This window comes from Diceros bicornis, chromosome 10, assembly GCF_020826845.1.
Source record: "Diceros bicornis minor isolate mBicDic1 chromosome 10, mDicBic1.mat.cur, whole genome shotgun sequence".
Lineage (NCBI taxonomy): Eukaryota > Metazoa > Chordata > Mammalia > Perissodactyla > Rhinocerotidae > Diceros > Diceros bicornis.
The window spans coordinates 39624141-39650845 of NC_080749.1; the positions used below are offsets into that span (position 1 = coordinate 39624141).

Sequence of the window (26705 nt, forward strand, 5' to 3'; positions counted from 1 at the left end):
CTCACTGAAATGTGGTATTTGATTCTCTTTACTTTTCATTATAAAACAAAAGTGAAAACATTAGTAATAGTCACGATATGTCCCAGGCTTGTATTTAAAAATTGAAAGTAAAACTACTAAATATATTTTCAATTTTGTGTGGCATTGTGTAATATCTGAATTTTTTATTCTTTTTTGTATGTTATAGGAAATGATTAGAACCGTGAGAGTGTGGTTAGATTTTGTTGGTTTTGTTGGTTTTTTACATTTGAGTCTTGCTGCATTACTTTGCTCCAGCATTTCAGAGACAAAGGGAAAATTTTTTTGACATTCTTTGAAATCTTTTTGGTGAAAAAGCTGCTTTAATGATACTATGTAATTTTAATTTATGTAATAGTTTGTCAGAAATGAGTCTATAGCCTATTTATTGAATCATTTCATTTTTAAGCTGTTGCATATTTACTGAGTGCAGATTTGAATCAAACTATCTAGAATATTAGAAATGTCATTCTCACGTACAGGGGGCATTGATTAGATCTGTAGTCAGTTCTTTTCCCCCCAAAGGGGAAGTTCTGAACAATCATGTTTTACATATGTGTGGAAACATTGAAAACACATATCACGGTAGAGGACGAAAGTTCACCTGAACCAAATTAACTACGTTTAGCTTTGTCGTTGGGAGCCCCCAGCAGCATAATGGTGGTGGTGACAGCAAAAATAATCTTCCTTCCTCTTTCTATTTTTAAAATTTTAACTTTTTTATTCCAGCTTTATTGAGATATAATTGGCAAATAAAATTGTAAGATATCTAAAGTGTACATCATGATGATTTGATATGTGTGTATATTGTGAAAGGATTCCCCTCATCGAGTTATAAAATTTTAACGTTTTATTATCAAAATATGCAAACATATACAAAAGTAGAATAGGATTTTGAATCTCCGTGTACCATCTCCAGCTATAACAATTATCAACTCATGGGTAATCTTATTTATTTTATTCCCTCCCTTTCCCCCTCTTCCTCTCACATTTTTTTTCCTCCTAGAGCAGAGGTCAAATCTCTACCTGCCTCTTATTTTGTATGCTGAGAATGGTTTTTACATTTTTTTTTTTTTTTTTTTTTGTGAGGAGATCAGCCCTGAGCTAACATCCGCCAATCCTCCTCTTTTTTTGCTGAGGAAGACGGCCCTGGGCTAACATCGGTGCCCATCTTCCTCCACTTTATATGGGATGCCGCCACAGCATGGCCTACCAAGCAGTACTTCGGTGCGTGCCCGGGATCCGAACCAGCAAACCCCGGGCCGCCGCAGCGGAGCGCGCGCACTTAACCGCTTGCGCCACCGGGCCGGCCCCGGTTTTTACATTTTTAAATGGTTAAATTTTGTGGCACAAAATTATATAAAATTTAAACTTCAGTGGCCATAAATAGAGTTTTATTGGAACACAGCCTTGGAGTATTTCATGGCACAAAATTATATAAAATTTAAATTTCAGTGTCCATAAGTAAAGTTTCATTGGGACACAGCCATGCTCATTCATTTAGGTATTGTCAACAGCAGAGTTGAATAGGTCAGTGGAGATCGTATGGCCTTAACAGAAAAAGTGTGCCATCCCCACACTTAGAACATTTTAAAGAATATCTAACTGATAAGGACTATTTTTTTTTTTTTTTTTTAGTGAGGAAGATCAGCCCCGAGCTAACATCCCTTACCAATCTTCCTCTTTTTTGCTGAGGAAGATTAGCCCTGAGCTAACATCTGTGCCCATCTTCCTCTATTTTGTAATGGGATGCTGCCACAGCATGGCTTAATGAGTGGTGAGTAGGTCTGCACCCAGGATCCGAACCTGCCAACCCCAGGCTGCTGTAGTGGAGCGTGCAAACTTAACCACTACACCACCAGGCCAGCCCCAGGACTATTTTTTTCAAAACAATATATAACTACCATGCCATTATTACATCCAACTAAATTATAGACAGTTTTTAATGTCATCTAGTACTTTGTCCATGTTCAAATTTTATATCAGATGTAGTTTGGCCAGCTAGAAGTTGAAGTATCATTGAAGGTTAGATTAATGAAACAAAACTTTTCGTGTGTGTATCAGGAAATGGATTTTTTTTTTAATTTAGAAATGTGCATTTTCAAATTAGATAATAGAATGCAGTTACCTAATTTTTTTTTCTAGCCTTTTGAAAAGTATGGAGAGTCAGTCTGAGTTATCAGCAACTTACAACTCAAGCGACTTTCTCCAAGTAGAAGATCTTTTTTCTTACTATGGCTAGTCTGTTTTTCTCCTTTGTGTTCATCTTTCCAAAAGAACAAATCTGTTGTCTTTAAAAATATGGCTAGAACATCTGGCGTAGTATTTGATGTATGTGCTTGCAATATTGACAAATTTCGTTGATAAATACGTTGTGTATAAACTTCCTGTTCGTGTCTTCTTTTCTGGGAGATATCAGATATCTAGTAGCTGTTAGGACGGAGGTAGTGACATTAAAGGAAGGGCCCTGTTAAACTGATTCTCACAGTATTTGTACCTTAGACCTCTGCCTCAGCACATGATCTTGGCTGTAAAGGTTCAGAATATCTGTGTTTTCATTTCTCTTAGGATGATAGGGCTGTGCTAAATTGATGGGCACTAGCCAAACTCATAGACTACTGAATTATAAATTGATTACTTTAGACACCAAATGGTTTAACCCCTTCCTACATGCCAGGCACTATTGTCTTTGCCGGAGATAAATCAGTCGTGGTGAGGACTGGGGTGAATAGAAATAAGTACCTGCCCTTAATTTATTAATTTCTGTGAAAAACAAAACATCCATGCGGATCAGAAGACTCGTGATTGTTGTTAAAAAAAAAAAAAAAAAAATCCCCAGTAGGGCAAACCTATATGAATAACCAAATTAAGATCAAGATTTTGCTTAGTAACTATCAAGTTCAAGCAGAAACAATTGGTTGTTTTTACTATACTTTGAAACAGTATCTCTTAAAGATATATTTGTCAGCGAGTCTGAAGGTTTTGTTTTTGTAGTTAAAAGAGAATTAAATTCTTACTTTTTTCCTCTTTTTGAGTTTCAAGCCCCAAATAAAGTTTCTCAATAAACATTGAATCTGGGTTGCTAAGAGATATTATTCTGATAACTGAACAATGTTTATGATTTGGATAACAAAAAGAGAGGGAAGGTAAATTTAGTGGAAGGAAATTTTTGTTAACAATAATCACTTCATTTTTATAATGCTTCCTGGTTTACAAATGCTTCCACATATGCTCTAACCTGATCATTTCAGTGGCTCTAGAAGATCGGCAAAGAAGTTGGTGTTAACTCTACTTTGCAGAGGAAGAACCAGACTCATGGGTAAAGGGATGTGCCCAGAATTCTGTCAGTCTGTGGTGCCCTGTGTTCTGAACTCAGGTGTTCTGAGTCTTCAGGCCCAGCGCTCTCCCTGGGCAGCCAAGAGTTAGCCTGCTTTCCACGTTCATGTGATAGTACACATTCCTTTCAGACAATCAGGACATTGGGCTCTGGTCAGACGGATTTGATAACAATTTGACAAGGTGTGGAATCTTCATGTGGTGAGAGAGAGAAATCTGATAAGATAAGGGCTTGTCATGCAACAGATAAGGTTCTCAAAAGGCTGCTTCCAGTTAGAATTCCCCAGCTGGTCCTTAGCACATGGCTTGGTGTATTTACTATGTAGCTCACTCTCGGAATCGCCCCTGGGGCAGCTTGAGCCATTCCAGCGGGTTTGTAAAAAGTTGTGTGCATGTACTCACACGCAAGTGAGGAGGAGGCACTGAAAGACTGTTCTGTGTAAGTGAAAGGATTCACTTACTCACTTTTGCCAGTCCTTTTATGAGTCTTTTACTTTGTTATAGAATTAGATTCTTAAGTTTTCAGTTAGTTTATTTGAAGTTTTGTGATTGCAACTTATAAAATTGGTAGAGCTGGAAGGAACCTGAGAGATCATGAAGTCCCAATCTGTGGCTCTAGCAATGACGAAACTGAGGCACAGGGGTTAGGACTTGCCCAGGTTTTTAGTCTCAGGCAAAAGAAAAATAAATCTGGCTGACTTAAGGAAAAAAGAACTTTTTGAGAGGACATTGGGCAACAGGCAGAAATGCTGGGAAAGCTGAAGACATGGCTTGAAAAATAAGGGACTGAAAATGATTTGCAGCAACCAGAGCCACAGATGAAATCCTATCTCAGAACCAGTGCGCTGAAGACTTTAAGGCTGAATACTGCAATCCCGTCTTGCTCTGGCACTGCTGACATCTCTGTCACTGCTGCCCATAGAAAGTGATGGCGCTGCTGCCATTGGCCTCGACCCTCAGGTTAGATTCTCCATGTCTAGTTTTCTGGGTTGTTAGCTCTAGATTGACATCTATGTCGAGAGCATCTGATTAGTGGAGCCAGGTTAGAGACCTATCTCCCAGTAGGCCTTCTTTCTCTCTTGTGAGAGGGGGTAGACTCTGCCTCTCTTCAAGGCTTATATGATGGGGAGGAGGTGGTGGGCGGAGCGGGGTGGTGGTGGCGTTAGATACTGGGAAGTAAAAACAAACATACAAAACCCAGACAGTTATCTATTACAGAGACACACCCAGTCAGTGGCTGAGGAATTAGAACTTGAATCTTTTGACTTTTACCAATTTATAGCTTGTGTTGATTTCCTTTGTAAAAACTTTCAGAGGCTCCCTGTTTTTAAGAAAAAATGAAGTCCTCTGGATTAAGATTTGGTGATTGTCATATTTTGAAACACTGTTATCCCGTCAATGCTGTTTTCCTCTGGTTTGAAAACCAGTCTCCTGTCTTCCTATCCTTTGTGACACACAGAAAAGAATGCCTTGCTTGTCAGAGGTAAGAAGTGAGGAGAGAGAGGACAGAGAAACAAAAGGAGTAAATCATATTCATGAAGTTGAGAGATTAGAGATTAGTTGTTACACATTTCAGGAAAAATTTGCCAGATGGATGAGCAATAAACCATTTAGAACGGAAAAATATACAAGACTTTTTTGTTTTTATTTTTAAAGTGTTTTAAGCAGTAGCTGTATCTTTTAATTAAGGTATAAAGTGGTCTTGACTTTCCAGTAAATTTATTTTTAACTTTTAATAGTAATAGTTAATATTTATTGAGAACTATCATGTCATAACATACGTTACCTGTCTCCCTAATTCCTCACGGTAACCCTCTGTCAATCCATTATCATTCCCCCTGTAAAGATGACTGAAAAAAACCTTCGATGAAGCACCTCGTGTGAGGTTTCACAGGCAGTAGAGATGGGGCTTGAATTTGAGCACACACTCCTATGAAAGGAGCCTTACAAAGCTTGCTGTAACACGAGAGAAAAGAAGATATGTCTGGAGCACTGTGTTTGGTGATATTTTAGGAAAACTGCAGAGGAAAGAGAAAGGAAATGTGTGAAGAAATGGAGAGAACTTGAGAACTTTTGGAACTTGTGAATTTTCCAAGTTAGACTGTAAACTTGCTCTTGTCATCTCAGAGTCCTGGGGCAGCTGGGCCAATCGGTTTCAGTTTCTGCTCCCCACAGTGGTACTTAGCTTCTTGCCTGGCACATAGTAGGTATTTAATAAATATTTGTAAAAGAAATAAATCTCAAGCATCCTCAGGACAGTTATCTTGGGTTAAAATGCCATGCATCCCAGACTGCAGCTCTCAGTAAACAAAGACTCTGACTCTCAAAGCTAGACATTCTAAGATGGCTTATCGGTGACTTTAGTGCATTTCACCAACAACCAAGGAAGATCACCTGTGGCTCTAGGCCACTTAATTGTATGGTTTGCAAAAGAGTCTCTATAGTATGTCTTGCTTCCTGACTTTTCAACTTCATTTCAATTAATTTTTGTCACATTGCTCCTTTTCTCTTTTTCTTCCCTGAAAGTATAGAAACCTATTTTTGGTTTGTGCTAGAGAGAGAATTAATTGTCCCGGGTGGGCATGGGAAGGGAGGGCTCTTCATTGTAAATTGATGTATAGAACATTTTTGCATAGATAAGGCTGATGAATACCCAAAGCATTCTGTTGTTTGCAGTTTAAATGTGGTTTTATTTTTGTTCAACTCTAGATAGATTCCTAAGTATCTGAAAAGTAGAAAACTTACTCTTCATTAGATTCATTTAAAACTTTTTCAAGAAAGGAAAAGTCCTGAGGGTATAGAAACTTTAAGTACTTAAATATGTCATATTAAGGCATTTCACAATGTTTCGTTTACGTGGGGCCAAAGACCACAGATCCATGCTGATTGCTAATTATTCAGATTGTAAATAGCTTATTCGAGAACTTAGAGCAAGACAAAAGAAACATGAAGGAACAAAAGGCCCACGATAATGAAAAGGATATTGTGAAGAGAAAGGCTGGGCAGAATTATGATGCAGGTCACATCCTGTGCCTGTATTTAATTGTACCTTTGTATTTAATAATAAAAATGATTACATGCTCAGTGCCAACAGGTATCCCTTGCTGAGAACTGTAGTATGGATAAGTGACAGCAAATTACTCCAATTCATAAACTTTGAATGTTGTACTTTTGTTTTGAATTTCACCAGTCTATATTAAAAGACGTTTCCTCCAAAAATCTATATCAACCCAGGAAGATTTTTTTTTTTTCTGTGAGGAGGATCAGTCCTGAGCTAACATCTGCCAATCCTCCTCTTTTTGCTGAGGAAGACTGGCCCTGGGCTAACATCTGTGCCCTTCTTCCTCCACTTTATATGGGACGCCGCCACAGCATGGCCTGACAAGCGGTGCATCAGTGTGCACCTGGGATCCGAATCTGGGCCACCAGCAGCAGATCGTGTGTACTTAACCGCTACGCCACGGGGCCGGCCCAACCCAGGGAGATTTTTAAGTTTAATTCCTGATAAGGATATATAAAATATAGGTGAATACTTTAAAGTGTGAATGAAAAAAAATCACTTTGCAGGCATTATTTAATTAAATGGAGTTGTGCTAATACAATAGTCATATTTCTGATAGTTTATGCTTCATATAAGCTTTGGATATAATTGCAGATTAGCAGTGATTAAAGTTTATAGGCCTTGCTGTTAGGACTTAATTGCCTTCTCTGCATTTTCTCTACTTCTTGCTAATCTTGACCACTTCCCCTAACTATCCTGTCTGAAATATAGTATAGCCCCTGCCCCAGGGAGTTGTTCTCCCTGCCCCCTATTTTTCCCTCTATTGCTGTTATTGCAATTTGTAATTGTCTCATTAATTTATTTTAGTTGACTTTATCTGTCTTCCTCATTGGAATGTGGTTCCATAGAGCAGAGACCAGAGTAGTCTTATTCTCCCTACTCAGTGGATGGCTAGTGCCTAGCATCATGCCTGGCTCAGAATATGTACTGACTTAATATTTGTTAAAGGGATCTGCAGTTGCTGTCCTAATCATACATCAAACCCTTGCTTGCTTTAACTTTTCACTGGCCTGCTCCTTTTGCTTGTGTTTTCATCAAAGATTTTGTGATGGAAGACATCCTGTTTCCATTGTTTGCTGGATAGCTGGGTAGAGACACAATTATCCCTTGGTTTGGTGGAGACCACAGCTATAGTGGCGGTAGGGTTGAGGAGTTGAGGACTGTTCCTAGAATCTCTAAGCCTTGAGCACATTTCCCTTATTTCAGCAATCTCTGACCTGTGATTATGTTCTTCAATCACGTACATTCACTCATTCATTCATTCAACAAATATTTAGTATATCTACTAGGTAGCAAATGCTATGGTAGGTACTGAGAAAGTAAAATTGAATAAGATGCACTCTGTTCTTTTAGGAAAATGTTATTAGAATCATGGTTCCCTAGCCTGGAACTATGTCTGTTTGGGTATCCGTCGTAAACTCACTTCCTAGCACAATCTGTGGCACATGAAAAGCATTTAGTACATATTTGCTCAATAAATGAGTGAGTGTTGAATGCAAATATTTAGAAAATAGTTTATGCTATAGTAACTGTACTTACAAAGTGCCATGGAAGCATAGAGGCGAGAAGGCTGAGAGGAGTCAGGGAAGGTTTCATGAAGGAAAAATGGAAAGTTAAATAGTTTATCAGGTAGGGTAAGATGTTCCATGGAATAGGGACGACATGAGCAAAAAGTCAGAGGTGTGAAAGAGCAGAGTTTTATTTGAGGATGGCACTGGGGTCAGCCTAGAGATTTAGAGTCAGTGTGAGGGAGTGGTGGGCATTGAGGCTATTGGAATCATTATTAATTCCCTTATTCAGGTACCCTATGCACTAAATCGCTCCTGTGGCACAAACTAATTACCTTACCACCATTTATGTCTAGCATTTCTGTAGGAAAATGAATTGTCTTCTAAATAGCCATCTTAGGATGCAGTTTTTTTTTTAATAATTTTATTTATTTATTTATTTTTCCCCCAAAGCCCCCGCAGGCAGCTGCGTGTCATAGCTGCACATCCTTCCAGCCACTGCATGTGGGTCGTGGCCTCAGCATGGCCGGAGAAGCAGTGCGTCGGTGCGCGCCCGGGATCCTAACCCATGCCGCCACCAGCGGAGCGCCCGCACCCAACCACCAAGCCACGGGGCCGGCCCTTAGGATGCAGTTTTGAAGATAGAACCTGTTTTTAAGTTGGGACTAACTTTATTAGAAAATAGGCTATATTGTCTGTGTAAGTTATCCATTGCCACACTTCCTCATAACAACCACCATAAAACCTCAGTAGCATAAAAACAGTTGCGATTTATTGCCCATGCATTGGAGTGATCATCTAGGTAGTTCTTCTTATCTTGTCTGGGGTTGGCTCAAGGATTCTTCTGGTCTCTGCTGAGCTTGCGCTCATGTTTGGAGGTGTTGACTATCTGCTGTTGTAAGATGGCTTTGGCTGGGATCATGGGGGCAACTTGCCACGTGCCTGTCATCTTCCTCCTGGTACCAGCAGACTAGCCTGGGTGTGTCCTTTTCATGGCGTTGGCAGAGCCTCCTTTCTTTGATCACGTTTACTAACCTTCCATTGACCAAAACAGTTTCATGTGGCTGAGTCCAGAGTCAGAGTGGGAGAGGACACTGGGAAGACTTATGGCAAAGGGCATGGCTACAGGAAGGGGTGAAGAATTAGGACAATTTTTACAGTGTACTTCATAGCCTGTAAAAGCTAATCAAATCAAGATTTCATTCTAATTTTAGATCTAATGGAAGAATATGACTTCTGTTTTTACTTTTTTTTGATTTACTTTGTAAAACACCTGTCCTTTGGTCTTTATTAATGCCCATTCTCTTTAGACATGGTAGGCCAAAGTCAGAGAAACCAGAAATGAGGGAAAGGGAAGTGAAATCTTGAGAGGGATAGGTAACAATTGAAGATTAGCCGTTACCTGCATTGTATAATTTCAGAGTTGCCACCCAGCTCCTCTCCTTTTTGGACACTGAAGCCCAGAGCAGTACCCAAAACTCGTGACTCAATCATTCTAAGCCCAGAGCCATTCTCTACTGTATCTTGTAAAGTGCGTTCTCCCTAAACTGCTTCATCTGTCTCCACGATTCCCGCCACTCCCCACACAAATAATCACTTTTATAAATAATTTACTTTTGGAAGTTGCATTGTTGTCACAATTTACCATGAAAAGTATGTCCTCATTTTGAGTTTTCCTTTATAAGATTATTCGTCATATGTACTTAAACCAGAATTGAGTAATCCCCTTGTACACACACATACATTTTCTACTCTGCTTCTACCTGCACTCTTTCCATCAGAAAGAGAAATTTTAAATATAATGATTATATTAAGTCAGCTTGAGTTTGGTAGGTTAGCGTTTGAGTGATCTTTGCCAGACTGCTAAAGAGGAGCTGCCTGAGAGGTCACTATGACACTGTCAGTCGGAAATAAGGAAGCATACCCTGTGGATTTGTTAGAAATGGGACTAAAGCTTTAGGGAGGTATTCTTTCTTTCAAGCATCCTTTTTCCCCCTGCTAGAAGTGGTCATGTTGTTGCACAAGATCCACATCAGGGCACAGGGAGATAGAAGGAAATACTCTCAACATTTCAACAGTGGCAATTTTTATTGATGCTGAAGTTATGGACAGGTGTTATTTTAACTAAGAACTATTTTTTTCTGACAGTTAGACTTTCTATACAGATTCCTGGGTCCATAGATAGGTCTGTGCACTGTAAATGGCCATGGTAAATGTATGCTGTATTAAAAGAAGACTGTATGTAGAATTGGAGCATCAAAGAATTAGATCTCAAGGACCAGGAAAATGCCAGGTAATTTGTTACCTACAGTTGTTTCATATTTATTCATTCTTCACACCGTGTACACATCCAATGATTATTTCTCTTTTTTCAGCTATTTTGCATGTTTAGTTAGGTGCCAAACTTTGAAACCCTCTGAGGAGAGCAATATTGCTGTGTCTCCAAAATATTTATATATGAGGCCTATCTATTAGATGACTGAATCCTAAAATATTTTTCACAAAATATATCTCACTATCCTGTGTGCAAGGCCATTGAGGATTAAGGCAATATCCTTCTCTACCACCACTGACCTTCGTTCTTTTTGGTGGGTAGATTTTCTATTTTGTTGTTTTAAACAAGGGAAAACAGTTATAGTTCCACCTCTTATGTGCTTCCTCTCATACGAGTTGTAAGTTCAGTATGTGCACATATGTAAGATTTCAAGTGCAAAAGGAGAACAGAGTAGGAAACAGATTTTCACAGTCTCCGTCTGGGTCCTTGTGTAAGTGCCAATGTAAAGCTACTCATTGATCAGTGAACAGTATCATGTTGCTTGGCTCTGAGGAAATGGATTTGAAAATCCAAGCTTAATAAGCAGATCAGTTGGGTGGGGGAGCCGAGATTATTGTATCGCATTCCAATGACATGCAGTGTTGTCAAAAACTTTTTTTCTCCAGAAATAAAATTACAGGAGGCATATAGATACCTTTCAAAATGTCAGGAAATAGGGTAGGGGGAAATTTAGTTAAGAATAGTGAAAATATATCACTTATCCCAGGAAGCATACCCTGCGAGCATCTGGGTATCTCAGGGTAAAGCGTGAATTTAATGTAGGTAGGGGAGGAGGTCTACCATGGATGCAAGGAGGTAAATGAATTAAGCTGAATGTCTGCAAAGAAGGGGACTTCTGGGTGGAGATGTGAACTCTTGGCCTAGAGGAAAGTCAAATTACTTACTCCTCAATTTTTAGGAGCTTATCATAACTATGTTTGCATTGCCCTGCAGAGCAAGGAGTAATTTGTGGGTTAAGTCTTGAGGGAATGGTTCATAACCATTTCTCCTTCCATTCCACTTATTCAACTTAAATATAAGGGCTAGCCTGTGTTTAAGCTCAGATTTTACACATTTCTGGGGTTTCCTTGCTTCCCTCAAATTTCTTGCCACCAACTTATTGATGTCTGAAATTTCTTTAGCACGAGACAAAGCATTCTATTCCATAGTTAGAGGTAAGACTATAAAATTTTATGAAGTTTATATAGAATTTATATAAATCTATAAGACTATAAATAAACCTGTTTATTTAACACATTGAACTTAACACTTACTGGATACCTGTACTTTGCTTGGTACCAATGAGGAAAAAAAGTGGTGAAGAAGTAAGTCTTCCTGCCTTCCCATGACTGGGATGAGGAGACCTAGGAAATAATACAGTAATTACAATGGGACATAAGTTCCCTGAGAACAGAGATAGCACTATATCTTTCTCACCATTTTATTCCCTGCACATGTCACAGTGCCTGACTCATAACCAAGCCTTATTATTTTTTTAAGTCGATGTGTACATGGATGAATATGGTATCATAAAGACTGTGTAAAAAAGGTATATACAAGATATAACGTTGGTTTAGAAGAAGGAATGAACAAATTTGCCTTGGAAGGATGCAGATAAGGGGAGACTTCATGGGGAGATATTTGAACCAGATCATAAGAAACTAATAGGTGTTGTCCAGAGCTTCCAGAATGGTACTCCAGCCAGAAGAATTAGTGTCAGCAAAGGCAAGAAGGTGTAAAATGACACGGATGTTCAGGGAGTTGCAAATAATTTGACAATCCTAGATAGCAAGAATAATGGGAGTAGAATTGTCACAGATAACGATCATACCATGAAGGGCCTCCATAAATAAGTGACATACCTGACTCGACTTGAGGCAGGTGCTGCTGGGTGTCAGGGTGGGCCTGGAACAAAGGAACTTGTTTCCACCTCACACTTTTAACTGAAGTTGATCTTGTTTACCTTCAAAAATGTTGGGGTTTGGAAGCTAATTAGGGAGGGATTTCTTAGTATAGAAGCAACAGAGATTGATGAGCTACACCAATACTGCTCCAATGAGATTTTATAGTTTAAAACGTTATTAAAAGAAAGATTTTGTATTTTGAAGGCTTAGAGTTTTATTACCAGATGATTGTATAGTAGGTACCACTTTACAAAGGAATCTGTCATTTAATAAATGGGATTTCTGCCTGATTCCTTTGAACAGTGACTTCACATAAGATTTAAAATAGTTGATTTACACATGGCTTTCTGGAGATGTGTCCTGTGTGTAAATCAAGGCACACCTGATGAGTTTCCCCACCAAATAACATTACTTGGATTTCTTGTACTACCCATAGGGGGTTTCATTGTTATGTACATAAATCTACTAGAAAGATTGGGTGGGATGGGTACTCTCTTTGGTTAAGATGTGTAATCTCTTCAGTTTAAAGAGAAGATCTATAATGGAATTCTTATTTAGTTTCTTTGGACTGTTTGCATGCATTTAACTTTGTGGAGCATATTCCCATTTTAAATGAGCCCTACATTAATAATACAAGTTGGTTTCCTAAACCTAGCTTTAAGTATACCTACTGACTATTTTAATAGCAACTTTAGGGTCACGCCAAGTTGAAATTGATAGAAATGCTATCCTTCTTATGTCCCACTTATAGTTCAGTTGCTGCTGCTGCTGTTGTTTTTTTCTTCTCCTTCTTTCATTCTATTCTTTTTTGCATAAAATAACCCCTTATTCTGCATGTTGAGGTTTATTGTATGTTCTCCACTGATAGAGGATTTAATTTGGAGGGAAATGTTCTTGACTGATTGTATTAGTTCAGCAGTTTTAGAATAAGATGTTTGTGGGGAGGGGTGGCAGAATCTCCATCATTGATTCTCTCTTTATAACTTTGCCCTTTTAGCTGGAACAGATTACCTGTGTGGAGCTTCTGGCGCTGCACAGACTGAATCACAAGGAAGAAACTTTACATAAACCATTTATACTAAGTGTTTGGTATGCTGGCAACATAAATCAACAACAATATCCATTACAAATTCATCCCTTTATCAGTATTATATTGATAGAACTGATCCCAATGTGTGGGAATTTGAACCCTGCTTCAATACATCTGCCTGTGGGTAATTAATTATTCAGGGCACAGAGAACCTGGCCCCGGCAATGTAGAGTAATTCTTCCTGGTCAGCGTTAACTCCACTGGCAATAATAAATAGAAAAAGTCTCTAGTGATGCCAGTATTTTAAAGTGATTAATCATCTCTCCCCCCTACTCCTCCCCCTTAGTTTTCTTTAACTAGGATTTTTCAGCAATAAATCTTTAACAATACAGGTAGGAATTATTCTGTAATTAAATTTTGCCCTGCTTAATTTCTTACATTTTATGTGCGATTAAGAAAAATGTTACACTTTAAGGAGCTCTGATCAAGATTAAAACCAAGAAAAATCCTTTTATAGAATACGGAGAGATTCTCTATGGAAGATTGAGCTCTTGAATTTGAATATTAGATAGAGCACATACTTGTAAAAATTGTTAATCAACACCAGTTGGGGTGTCAAATATTCTGAAGTTTTGAATTGCTTCGCCTTCATACATACGGGTTGTCTGTATTAGGAAAGTCTGACATATACATATGTTCCCAAACTGAGAGAATAATGATTTCTTAACTTTCAAATAATTGATGTGAGGTCTGTAGGAAAGGGATATTTTTCGCTCTTTTTTGCAGTACACAAAGTGAACTTGCTGAAGTGGCAGGTAAATGCCTGACTGAGAATGACCATGTATTTTTAAATCATGCCCAATAGAGCTGACCAGCCATCATGTATATTCTGGGTGACAGGGACAGATGTGACATATCTGTTGTGACACACTTCTCTACCACCAGTCTGTGGCTCGAGGTGACTCCTGTCCCTCCTCTGATGCTTTTCCCTGCTGCAGGACAACACAACGACGCACGGATGAACCTTGCCATTGCTCTTACTGCTGCCAGGTATGGGGCTGCCACGGCCAATTACATGGAGGTCGTGAGCTTGCTCAAGAAGACAGACCCCCAAACGGGCAAAGAGCGTGTGAGCGGCGCACGGTGCAAGGATGTACTCACAGGTATGCCAAGCCTCTGCAGGGCGGTATTTCTTAGCATCTTGCCTTGCCTTTATAATGACTGAATTATAATTTTTCTGTCACTTCTCTTTTATTTAAGCCAGACTTCAGAGTCATATTAATTATATTCCTTATTGTCAATGATGACTGGTTTAACATGAAAATTTTCCCTTGCGGGATTTGGCAATTTTTCCCCTTTGTGTTAAATAATAATACTGATAATGATAATAATAAATGCCCACAGAATTCCCACAGCTATGAATGCATTCCGTTTTCTTTACAAAAACATGTTATTAATAAAGTTAAATAAATGTGCTAAGTTTCAAAGTGTCATGTGGGTGACATAGGCGGTGCATTTACGTGTCATTCAAGTCAATCGCTGTTAAGTTTGGTTGGATTTTTGTTCTTGTCCTGGTTCCATGGCGGTGCAGGCAGAGTTTCAAAATGACATCATTTCCTTGAACAAAACCAGCATCGTGAAATGTATTGTCACACAGCAACGCTGTTTACACGTTTGCGTTTTAAAGGAGAAAGCGGCTTATTTACTAATCCCACTTTCTTCATGTTTGGCACTTTGATGCTGGGCACTTTGCAAAATAGACTGAGAGCTGAAATGAAAAAGTGGCATGCTTTTCTTTCTTCAATTTGGACTTGTTTTTGGTAAATTTACTTAGATGCGGGCCTTTTGTGTGGCTTTTCAATAACTCTGGCTGCTCACATCACTTAGTGTGGTATACAATATACTTCGCCATGGGTTAAGTTAATAGATGAATTAGTAATCTGAAGCACCAGTGTGCAGAGAAACAAATGGGGTGTGTGATTGATGCCGCTTTCTTTCACAGGGCAGGAATTTGATGTGAGAGCCAAATGTGTTATCAATGCCACGGGACCTTTCACAGACACTGTGCGCAAAATGGATGATAAGAACGCAGCAGCTATCTGCCAGCCGAGCGCTGGTGTCCACATTGTGATGCCGGGTTATTACAGGTAACTGTATTCCAACTCGGTGATCCTCGCCAGAGAAAGAGGGCCGCAAGAAATGGTCTATATTTATTCTTTTAGCGCACCTTTCTTAATAAGAGATGGTCTAGCTTGCTGATCAAAATGGGGAGAAATAAACAAAGGAACTCTCCCAAAACACAAAATACAAACCAGATTTGGAAATTTCTTAGCTTTTACAGCAACATTCCTTTCTTGGAGTTAATGATTTGGGATCTATTTTTGTACTTTCTTCAGTGTGCTCACCTTCAGAGACTAAACCTTAGTATTTTGAATTTTAATTTTCATTAAAAAATTAAAAATTAGTTTTGCCAAAAGTTCCATAAAGGATATTTTAATTAAAACCTTAAAAAATTAATTTTATAAAATACTCAAATTTGCTTATGAAGAATCTGAAAATGAGGACCACTCAGGTATTCTTATGTTTATAATTTTGGAAATATGCTTTGAAAATTATTATAGCAAGTGAAAATTAAGATATAATTTCTAATCTATCATATTAACAAAGATAATCAGGAGTAGAAAAATGGGTAGGGATAGAGATGAATAAGAATTGCTATTTATTGAAAATCGTTTAAGTTGAATGACGGATGCATTAACCTATTCTATTTTTGTATCTGTTTGACATTTTTAATAAATTAAAAAAGAAACATTTATATATTTCTAGCTAAGAAATTAATAATGATTACCCCTAATGTACATTTCAAGACATCTGTGGAAAAATTCATGTGACCAGGCTAAGACTATGGAACATATGCACCATTTATATTTCATATGTGGTAAATATAGTAGGTAAACTAGTAATTCTGTATGAAATAATGATTTATGCTCAAGGTTTTCATTATGACGTTATTCGTAGTTGAGAAATATTAGAAACCATTTCAGTTACTAATCTTAGGAGAATAGATAGGTCAGTTATGGTATATCTGCATGAGGAAATATTATATAGTCATTAAAAATTATAATTATAAATAACTTTAATGTCCACAATGTTAGTTTAGAATGGAGGACACAAGATTATATCTGCAATATGAGCTAACCATTATGTAAGTATATAGAAAAAAGACTAAAAGGAAACGTGTTAAACACTAATGGCGATTATTTCTAGGTAATGTGATTATGGGTTAAAGGTGATAATATCTAGGTGATGTAGTGAGGATGAGAATGTTCTCTTCCATATTTTAATAATTTATGAAGGTCATATAAATCTTTTAATATTTGATAAAAATAGGTATATGGAATCTGATATTTTGTTTAATATCTACGTTCCCCTAGAATTGCTATCTTGTTAGTAGTAGATGATGCTGCCTTATTATCAGTTTTCCAGTAACAAAATCTTCCTGAAGAAAGTCCAAGATACACCTAATTTGTACTAAATACACTTCTATTGAGAAAAATATTGCACCTCTACCAGGAAAAATATTAAAGAGAATTTGATATCCACCAACTTGCAAGGTTTCTTTCTCATTTTCTAAACGTCTACATTTAATTGATAGACAGTCATTAGTATTTTTACTTAGAGCTGGAGGAACCAAGCTGCTTCTGTTATGGAACCACGTGGGCTCGGCTCCTGGTGAGTTAAATAAGACTACACCAGTGGAAGTTGTCTCACAAAGTAAAGTTATTTGCAGCAAATAGGAAGCCATGAGGAATCATTTCCAAAGTCATGGCATCACTGAACAAAGGAAAACAGGATCTTTTATTTCGGTTGAGGAATGAATATTCAAAAGGGAGAGGTGGGTATTCTCTTGCACAGGCTCACTTGGAGAACATGCTTCCATATAATGAGGCCTAATCTCCTCCTGGAGAGAACTATGCCTTAAAAATAAGGCAAAGGTCATGGGCCCAGCTCTTGTGGTGAGGCTTGGTCAGTTTCAGGATGGCTGGTGGTTACATCTCCTTAACATACAAAAGGAAAAGAAACAACTTGGAAAAACAATTAATTGCTTTCAAACCCACTTTTGAGTTTCTTGAGGTGACACTTCCAGTCATAATAATAAAAATTTATGCAGTGGTACTTAATAGAGGTTTAAAAACTGCTAACCAGAAGTTTAGTTCAAATGAAAAGGAAAGAAGTAAATATATGTAAATGTTGCAAATGTTTCTTGTATATATAGAGAAGTTTTCAACAATAGTTTCAAACAAAATTGTTTACATTTAGTTTGCTTAGGATTAAAAATATGCAAAGCCAGCTAGTGTGTAAGTTTTTTGGAGGGGTTTGTGTTTTAACATCTTTTAGAGTACAGATGTAATACCTAGACTATAGACACATATATCCTCATAATCCTTATATTTTTTAGGTCTTACGAGATTCAACATATTCTCTTGCGTATTATTTCATATTTTCTTCACTATTGTCCCATGATGTCAGAGGACACTTATTATTCCTTATAATGCCACTTAATAATGACATCATTGGGACAAGCCATTTTATTCTGTCAACCTTAGTTTGCCCATCATTAAAATGGCAAGACATTCTCCTGTTTCAGGTGCATAGATAAGGAGACAGTATGGAGAATAAGTTAAGATGATACCTTGTATACTTCCTGGGTTTGTTCATCACTTTACCTCTTGCTAACCGTGACCTTGGCAAGCTACTTCTTTCGGCTTCTGGTTCCTTATCTCATGATAGTACCTAATTTGTGTACATTTTGACAATGATTCTTTGATTACCTTTTATCTATTTTGTTGACTGCTATATCTCCAGCTCCTAGTACAGTGTCTGGCACATAACAGTGACCAGTAAATACTTTTTGTATGACTCCTCCTAACTTTTTTTGAGATTGTTGCTTTTTTTAAAATTAAAATTTTAATATAACCCCTATAAGGGAGTTTTTAAATATAGAGAAGTTAAAATACGAAAATGAAATAGGCTTCTTTATTTTACTGCCCAGATAACCCCTGTAGACAAAAACAAATAAATAAAAGTAAGCACTATAGAAAAATAGAAAGATACACAATGAAAAGTGAAAGCCTTCCTCTTCTTCCTTATGCCCCCCCACTTTAGTTCTTCTCTGGTAATCGATAACACTTCTTTCTGATTCCTTCCATAAAATTTTATGTTTATATTTGCACAAATGTATATTTGCACAAATCCTTTAAAAAATCTTACCTGAAGGAGGTCATGCTATAGGTATTGTTCTGTGCTATGCTTTATAATATGCTAATAAGAGAGTAGATAGGTGTTTTTTAAGGAATATAAATATACGTCACCTGGATGTAATATTTTCAAAACAGAATGCCTTTCTTAATCCTAAAAATTCAGCATTAGCTTCGGATCCCCTGCCCATAAATCATGAAAGTGTTAGTCACAGCTGGGTCTGTCTCAGTTTAAGATGCATTAAGTGATCTCATTCTACTTTGGGAGAAATTAATATCCCCATTTTTAGCACCTTGAACTACACCCACCATACATCCTGTCAGAAACCTTAAAGGAGGGGTCTGCAGCCCCGTTGCTCTTCATGCTCTGCTGCGTTGAGCCTCTTGCTTGAGGATTGCCGCCTGGATTAAGGGTTTATTCCCTCTTTTAGCACTGGCCTTGAGGCAGCTATAGCTCTGGCATCCCCGAGGGATCGTATTGCTCTCCATATTGAGTAATTCTCTTGGGTGGGGTCAGGAGATCTCAGACTGAAAAGGCTCTCTGGGTACATCAGTCAGTCACACTCGGCAATTATAACTCAAGGGTTCGACTAGGTCTTTGAGGATGAGTCAGAATTTCTGGGGCTGCCCCACAAACTGGCTGATGATAACTTAAGACCTAACATTTCAGTTAGAACCTGATCAGTTTGGAAATGTGGTGAGTTCAGTAACCACTGATTTATTGAGTGTAGGCTGCTAAATGGAGAGCGAGAACCATGTGTGCAGTGTACTTTGTTGGGCCATTTTCAGAGTATCTTTATGGCATTTATTAAGCTTGTTATGACCCTAACTAACCTTTCACATGTGGAATTATCTTGTGCCATGGTAGCAGCTTCCTTTATTTCTTTTTTTAGATCGTTTCTATTTCAGAAAACTAACACACAGAAATTATTTATTTTTAAAGACACTATAGTTTACATCAAGAACAAATATGGAATTTTCATCAGAGTTGTGGCCAGATGCTCTTAGAAAAGCAGCAACAATACACCAAATGGCTGAAATACATGAAAATAATCATCTCCTCCTTCTAGCCTAGATGCTTTTCACTACTGACAGGAGGTCAATTTTTTTCCTATAATGTTTGTACGTAGTTAGCTCTAACACTGATTGCTAAGTAGTTAACAATAAATTGATTTCAGTTTAAATAAGGGTGCTTCAGGAAGGCAATGGTCTGCCTGAGAAAAACATTCATTACCTCTAATCCTAGACACTCACGTAAATTAGCAGCAAGCTTTTCCTCCTGATCCAGTGAATCATACATATTGAAAAAAGACATGCCTCACTGTATTGTGTATACCATCACTATAGTTGATATCCATTTTCAAACTTTTGTGTGACCTTGCAGAATTAATCCTTCATAAGAAAACAAACTTTTCCCTAAGGTAGAGTAGGAATTAGGTAATTTAGAACTGATGAATGGTATTTCCAAGTGGATTCTTAAATTTTTATACCATTCATTAATAGCTTTGTCTTCCCTGTGTGCTTGTTAATTTTATGTTTGACACATATGTCTTCACTTAAGCAGTTGATTCTCTACAGGTTCCAGTTATGTGTGTGTTGGTAACCATCACCTTCACCCTTTAAACTGCTTTTATTGCATTGAAAGGTTTTAAAGCATTCAGTAGTTGTGCTTTTCTAACAGCATTTCATGTGTAGGTTGCTGAATATTATAGTTTTATGCTAAAGTTTATCAGGTTTATTGAGTTATTTAGGCACATCATATAATATCTGGTCCATAAAATGGTCATATATAAAACCAAGATATAATATATTCCTTAAATGTTAGAATATGGAATTTGTCCTTTTGTTTCAATATAGTACTATCTATCAAATTGAAATCTTGAACTCTGAATGAATTAATTTCTAATTCCAAAGTGAGTGATCTCATCTAAGGGCATATTAACCCAGGATCAAGTTAGGTGCTTACAAAACACATAATTAACTACTTTCTTTTAAGATTTTTGGAGTCTTATGACAAATACAAAGAAAAAAAGTATAATCATACAGAGATGAAAATACTCAATATTTACAATTTTCAATATATGAAAATGAAAGTAAAATTATTTCCTCTAAGTTACCCTGAGTGAAGATCACATCTTAGGTGAAGGTTTAAATGGTTGACATACTTCTGTGGTGCTTTTTGCATGTGCTAAGTAAAGGAACTGTGGCCCACTCTCTCTTGTGTCTCGCAAGTAGGCTGTAGACAGTGATTTCTTTCTACAAAGGCTATGTAGACATGGCAGGCATTTCATGGGGCTGATGGGTCTTTGTAGAGAAAGACTAGTACTCCTTGTGGTTTAAATAAAGAAGATGCGTTATCTAAGCTGACTGTAGATTTCTTTTTCATAAAAAAATTATTTTTGGTTTGCTTTTAAATAGTTGTTAGTATCTCATCCTTACACATTTGAATCAATCTGAGTTTTTCAAAAAAAAATTTGAAGGGAATGATAAACATAAAAAGTTGACTGTATGCCCTTTAAAATTTGTGGGTACAAGAGGGATTTCTTGAAATGTATTTAAACCAAACAGAATTGTGTTTTCTATTTAAGAAATTTCATTAATAGAAGCTGCAAATATATTCACAGAAAATACTTTTAACATTGGCTTGCTGTGAGAATTGGTCAAAATGAAACAGCTCTCTGAAGATTTGTAGTGTTCTATTTGAATATGACACTTTCAGATTCCTCCCACTCCTTCCAACTTCTCCCAATTTCTTTGAATGGTTGATGAATACATTAAAACAACGGTTTCTCGTGCTTTAACAACAAAATTGGGCAGCTTTTATTAATATTTATTTACAGTTGCCTCTACTTTCAAGTGTATTTTATAATTTGGTTTTAGAATATTAAGTATGTGTTAGCGAAAATTATCAATTAGTATTTTGGAAAATTTTATATAATCTGTCAGAAGCGGCATCCTTGAACCTTGATTTAGCAGCATAATACACTAGCATCTTCCGTCTATTTAAAGATTTTCATTGCTAAGATGTTCCTCTCCTTTTTGACCTTATCCTAGTACATTGTTGTTTAGGTACTGGTAGAAAAATGAGCCCTTTTCTCATGGATTCACTTCTTGAGATTTCTGTAAAATTGAAATAAAGTAAGAAATCTCATATTTGGTGAAATGATACAAGTTCATCTAGGCACAAAAGAGTGAAGAACTTTTTGATTACATTTTAGTGTCTAGAAAGTTAGACCCTTCACTTTTCTCATGTACTTCTGAGATCTTCTACTGAAAGATGTATCAAATGTCAAATGTCCCAGGAAAATGCTTTTTTCGTAGACCTGAAAAAAGATTGAAGAGCTATTCTTAATTGACCATCATAAAAGAAATTGTAGACGTTTAGCCCACTGATATTATCTGATATGAATGGTCCAAGGAATATAAAACCCCAAACAACTGGAAGTTGAAGTCTACTTTCTTAATTAACCTGGCATTGTTGAGATAGGGAGGGCTCGTTCTGCTGTGGAATATTGTTATTATCACACTTGCTCCATTAGTTTTTGTTACCAAAATTATTTCTTTTCTTTCAGGAATTTCTAGATTAGGGTAGTGGCAGTAAAAGTAATAGCTCATGTTTTTCCTGTTTGTTTATGTGAGAACTGGTGAATAAAATAGTTTTCAGAATGCAGATTAAGATTAAATTTCTGCTAATTTCAGAAATATATAGCCTTTGTTTTTGCTTCAGCCCAGAGAGCATGGGACTTCTTGACCCAGCAACCAGTGATGGGCGAGTTATTTTCTTCTTACCCTGGCAAAAGATGACTATAGCTGGCACTACTGACACTCCAACTGATGTTACACCCCATCCTATTCCTTCGGAAGAAGACATCAACTTCATTTTGAATGAAGTGCGCAACTACCTGAGTTGTGATGTTGAAGGTAGTGTATGCATTCTTTTAAGTTTGCCTTCCCTTTTTCATATCTCCCAAACCATTCCAGCTCTCACTGAGTAACTGTCATGTCTCCAATCTGACTCATCTTCACACCTGGCCTGCTCTAACCCTTATGTGCTGACCATTTCTTCTAGATTTATGAGGACCAAATTATTACACAATGAGAAGAAGTTACCTTTTTTCTACTTTCTACATCTGCAGGAAACTCATGCAGTCCTTTTCTGATAATTTCTAATTGCAAGGTTAGAGTGCCACACGTGAATTCTAAACACTTACGCTCTTTGGGGAGAGTGTGAATTGTTTGCATTGTTATTTAATTTCTAGAGCTTGGGAAGATCTGATTTACAGATGCAGGATATCCCTAGGAAATAAGTAAGCAGAGGAAGTGAGAGGATAGAGGTATATATTCTAAGAAGCTTAGTGAGCTAGTACTGTGTGGAAAGTAGAGTGATGACAGTGGCTTTAGCTAAGAAGGATAAGTATGCTTGCTTTAGTTGAAAAAGCCAAAGTTTACTTCTTTCCTGTGCTTACCTTGGCATACTTTCTTTCTTTTTTTTTTTTTTTGTGAGGAAGATCAGCCCTGTGCCCAACATCTGCCAATCCTCCTCTTTTTTTGCTGAGGAAGACTGGCCCTGGGCTAACATCCGTGTCCGTCTTCCTCCACTTTACATGGAAGGCCGCCAACAGCATGGCTTGCCAAGTGGTGCGTCGGTGCGCGCCCGGGATCCGAACTGGCATACCCCGGAGCCACTGCAGCGGAGCGTGTGCACTTAACCACTTGCGCCACCGAGCCGGCCCCTGGCATACTTTCTTTTAACTTGGATATCATAGCATTTTCTCCAATGAACATATAAGTGAATATTTTTATCCAGGCTAATTTCAGAAATTTTCCGACATTATCCTTCTGTATTTCCTATTTCAGTTAATAGCCTCTCCATCCATCTAGTCATCTAAGCTAGAAATGGCAAGCTTATCTTTGTGATTCTTCTCCTTCCATATCCAGTCCAATTCCTGTCTATGCTCACTCTGAAGTATCATATAAATCCCTTTCCACTTTATTGCCAAGGTTCACACCTGTGTCATTTCTCCCTGAAACAGCTGCATTGGCCCCCTAACTGGCTTCCATATGTCAAGTCTCTGTCCCCACCCAGTCTGATCCTTCCGTCGGAACTCTCTTTCTAAAACACAATTCTGATCATCACTTCCCTGCACAAAGATATCCCTTGGATGTCTCCTCATTGACTTTAGGTAAAATTCTAAACAATCTCACATGGAATATAAGGCTTTTTACAAGTTGTCTTTGCAGGTTTATATTCCACTACTCTACCTCTATGCATTTCTGTAGCCTAATCACATTGTATTACTTATCATTTCCAAATCAGGTCATGCACTTTTTAACCTTCATGCCTTGTGTAGGTTGAAGCCTTGCTCTGGGATGCCCTTCCTCCAACTTCTCATCTTGGCAAAATATATTTATACTTCAGAAGCCACTTATCCTTTGTACTCCCATAGAATGTTGGTCCATTATATTGCAACATTATATTATAAGTAATAGTCTAAGATATATTCTCACTTGGAGCTCCTTGAGGGTAAGGGTCCTTTATTCAGCTACAAAGCTTGTTATCCGTCCCTCATGCCATTCATGATTGTTTTGAATTAAAATGAATTAGTTGTAGGAGCCTTCAGGGATTTTGATGCTGGCAGCAATTTGAAAATCTTCCTATATTGAAGTAGAAAGTTTAAGATTTTTGAAAAATAGTCTTCATCTATTTAATCAGAAATCTTCTATAATGTTGGCTTCAGTGGGGGACGTGCAGAGACACTATTTTCGTCTTGATGCAACTTACTAGCATCTGTGAATCCTTTTTCCCTGAAGGATTCTTTTCCATTGTGTGATCACATATGTACAAACAAACAAAATAAACAAACTGCTTAAAAAATGGGTTAGGTAACTCCCCTAGTTTAATTGATTGATCCATATTGTATAGTTTTAGTTTCTTCTAATTTAATGTAATAGGCATAATTTCATTTTGAATAAAGTCTCTTTGGACATCTACAATAATAGTTTAAATATATTAAATACATGTAATTGAAATTTATGTGGCTAATATTTATACTCTCACACATGCACACACACACACCATGATTTGGGGAATAGTCATGCCTTGTTTAATATCCATATTTAAATACTCAAAGTGCATTGCAACTTTAGCTTGCCATATTTTTTTTTATTTTTGCGTCTAGGAGGGGCTTCATTTGGGTATGATTGTATTTTAATATATTGATTATTGTTAATGAATTCTGCTTCATTTCACATTTATCTGGGTATAATATTTGTTAAAAGTGGGTTTATATCTGGGCCCTACGAGTAGGAAATTTAGATTGTTAGAGCAAGAAATAAAATTAATTCAAGAGCAGAGAGCTCTGTGTTGAAGTTTCCAAATTCTTAAAGTTCAAATGCAGTAATGATGAGAAATCTAACTACTTATATGTGCTGAGAGGCTGGATGTGCGGGAAACAGATGTAGGCTCCAAAAGGCCACCATGCCCATAGAGGTGGGGATTTCTACCAGTGAAATGCGCTTTGGTTTGTAACAGAGACTGGATACTCCTCACTTGTATTCTCCTATAAATAGATGGAAGACTTGCAATACCTGGTGAGACCTGATTGGTCCATAAACATCATTTCAGTTAAAATACCTTTTGGTACTCAGGGGATTGGTGAAACTAACAAAGAATTTTTGTCAATTCCGATTTTTGGTAAAATTGGTTGAAGTTAATATCTAAATTCTGTAAATTAGGCCTTTCTCTTGGTGGTCTAGGGACTCTTGAGATTAAGAGTTCTCCAGGTAGCAAATATCCAGGGTAAAAGCAGAGGTGACAGCTCTTTCATATACTTCATTCCTTTCTCTGTGCATGCCATCTATCACATCTTTTCTACTTAAAAAGTTATCCTTTTAAACAATTAATTCTTTATTAAGTTGATTCTTTATAGTTTCTTTTCATTCTTATTTCTAATTGACTGAAGGCCTCATATTTGAGGAGTTACCCTTAGTCTTGGTAGAGTGTCAGCTGAAGTGTGTCTATATCTTAAAGTGAAGACATTCAAATTTGTATTTTTTCCAAGGAATTTTGGTGAAATCCAATATTCTTTTCTTTTTTGGGGGGAAGATTCACCCTGAGCTAATATCCGTGCCAGTCTTCCTCTGTTTTTTAGTACGTGAGACGCCAGCACAGCATTGCTGCTAACAGAGACATGTAGGTCCGTGCCCTGGAACCAAACCCAGGCCGCCGAAACGAAGCACGCTGAACTTAACCACTAGGCAACTGGGGCTGTCCCTGAGTATTCTTTTCTATATTGATGAAATGTGAGAGAGAAACTCAGCTTCAGGCACCATTCAGTTATTTGACTACAAGGTGTTGCTATACATATTTTAATATTTCCATTTGTCTGTAGTGGGTAAATACATGATTTATTTTTAAACACTCTACCGCTATTGAGCGCTTTTTATGCTAGACACTCTGCTAAGCATATTGCCCATATTATCTCTTTGATTCCTCATAACAACCTTATGAGATATATTTTGTAATTCCCACTTTACAGATGAAGAAATTGAGTCCCAGCAGCTTTAAGTTTCTTGCCCATAGCTCTTCTGTGTTGGAGCCATTATGTGAGTACACGTCAGTCTGGCTCCAATACTTGTGCTTCACAGTACTGCACAGTACTCTGGTAGTTCTGGGTTTCATGATGTGATATTATATGTATCCACTAGGGAGAGGATTAAGTCTCTCAATTCATTTCATGGACACTGCTAGACACCTTCAAAATGATAGTGACCTTTGCTCTCCACTGGCCTTATTTGGATTTGAATGTTAAACTAGAGGATCTTTCATATTTCCTAACTAGTCCCTTGGGCCATTCTTCTCTACAGATTTAAATATAAGAAATTTGATTTAGATCCTAGAGCAATAGTTTTGAAATGTTTGGCATTCACCGGGGCTGAAATAATCATTTTAAAGGGATTTATTAAATGGATGAATAAGTAAAATTCTTACGACAGTTTCTGAGCCTCCCCAAATGGCTATATCCTTAAGAAAAAAAAAAGTGTCAAATCTTAACACTCCATGCTGTTCACAGCAGCTGCCACACTTCTGCAAAATGCGTCAGAACAATTCTGAAAAGCATTTTGCCTGTTGGGAATAAGACCATGTCTTCTTTCACGATTTAGAAAGCTTTCCATTCACAGGCTGAATTTTCTAGATGACTTGTTTGTTCTTTTCTGAAGTGAGTAATTGATAGTTGGGTGGCATGTATTGGGTTAGGAAGAAAAATGATCTTTTG

At 37.4% G+C, this 26705-nt stretch overlaps 1 protein-coding gene across 3 annotated transcripts in view; it reads left to right on the forward strand.

Annotated features, from left to right (window-relative positions):
• The window catches only part of GPD2 (glycerol-3-phosphate dehydrogenase 2), a 138807-nt gene that overhangs the window by 87128 nt on the left and 24974 nt on the right, over positions 1 to 26705 (forward strand). For all 3 annotated transcript variants that reach the window (XM_058549003.1, XM_058549002.1, XM_058549004.1), the window contains exons 7-9: positions 14170 to 14334; positions 15174 to 15318; positions 22157 to 22350. In XM_058549003.1, coding sequence (XP_058404986.1) covers positions 14170 to 14334; positions 15174 to 15318; positions 22157 to 22350 — 504 coding nt within the window. The remainder of the gene's footprint in view (positions 1 to 14169; positions 14335 to 15173; positions 15319 to 22156; positions 22351 to 26705) is intronic.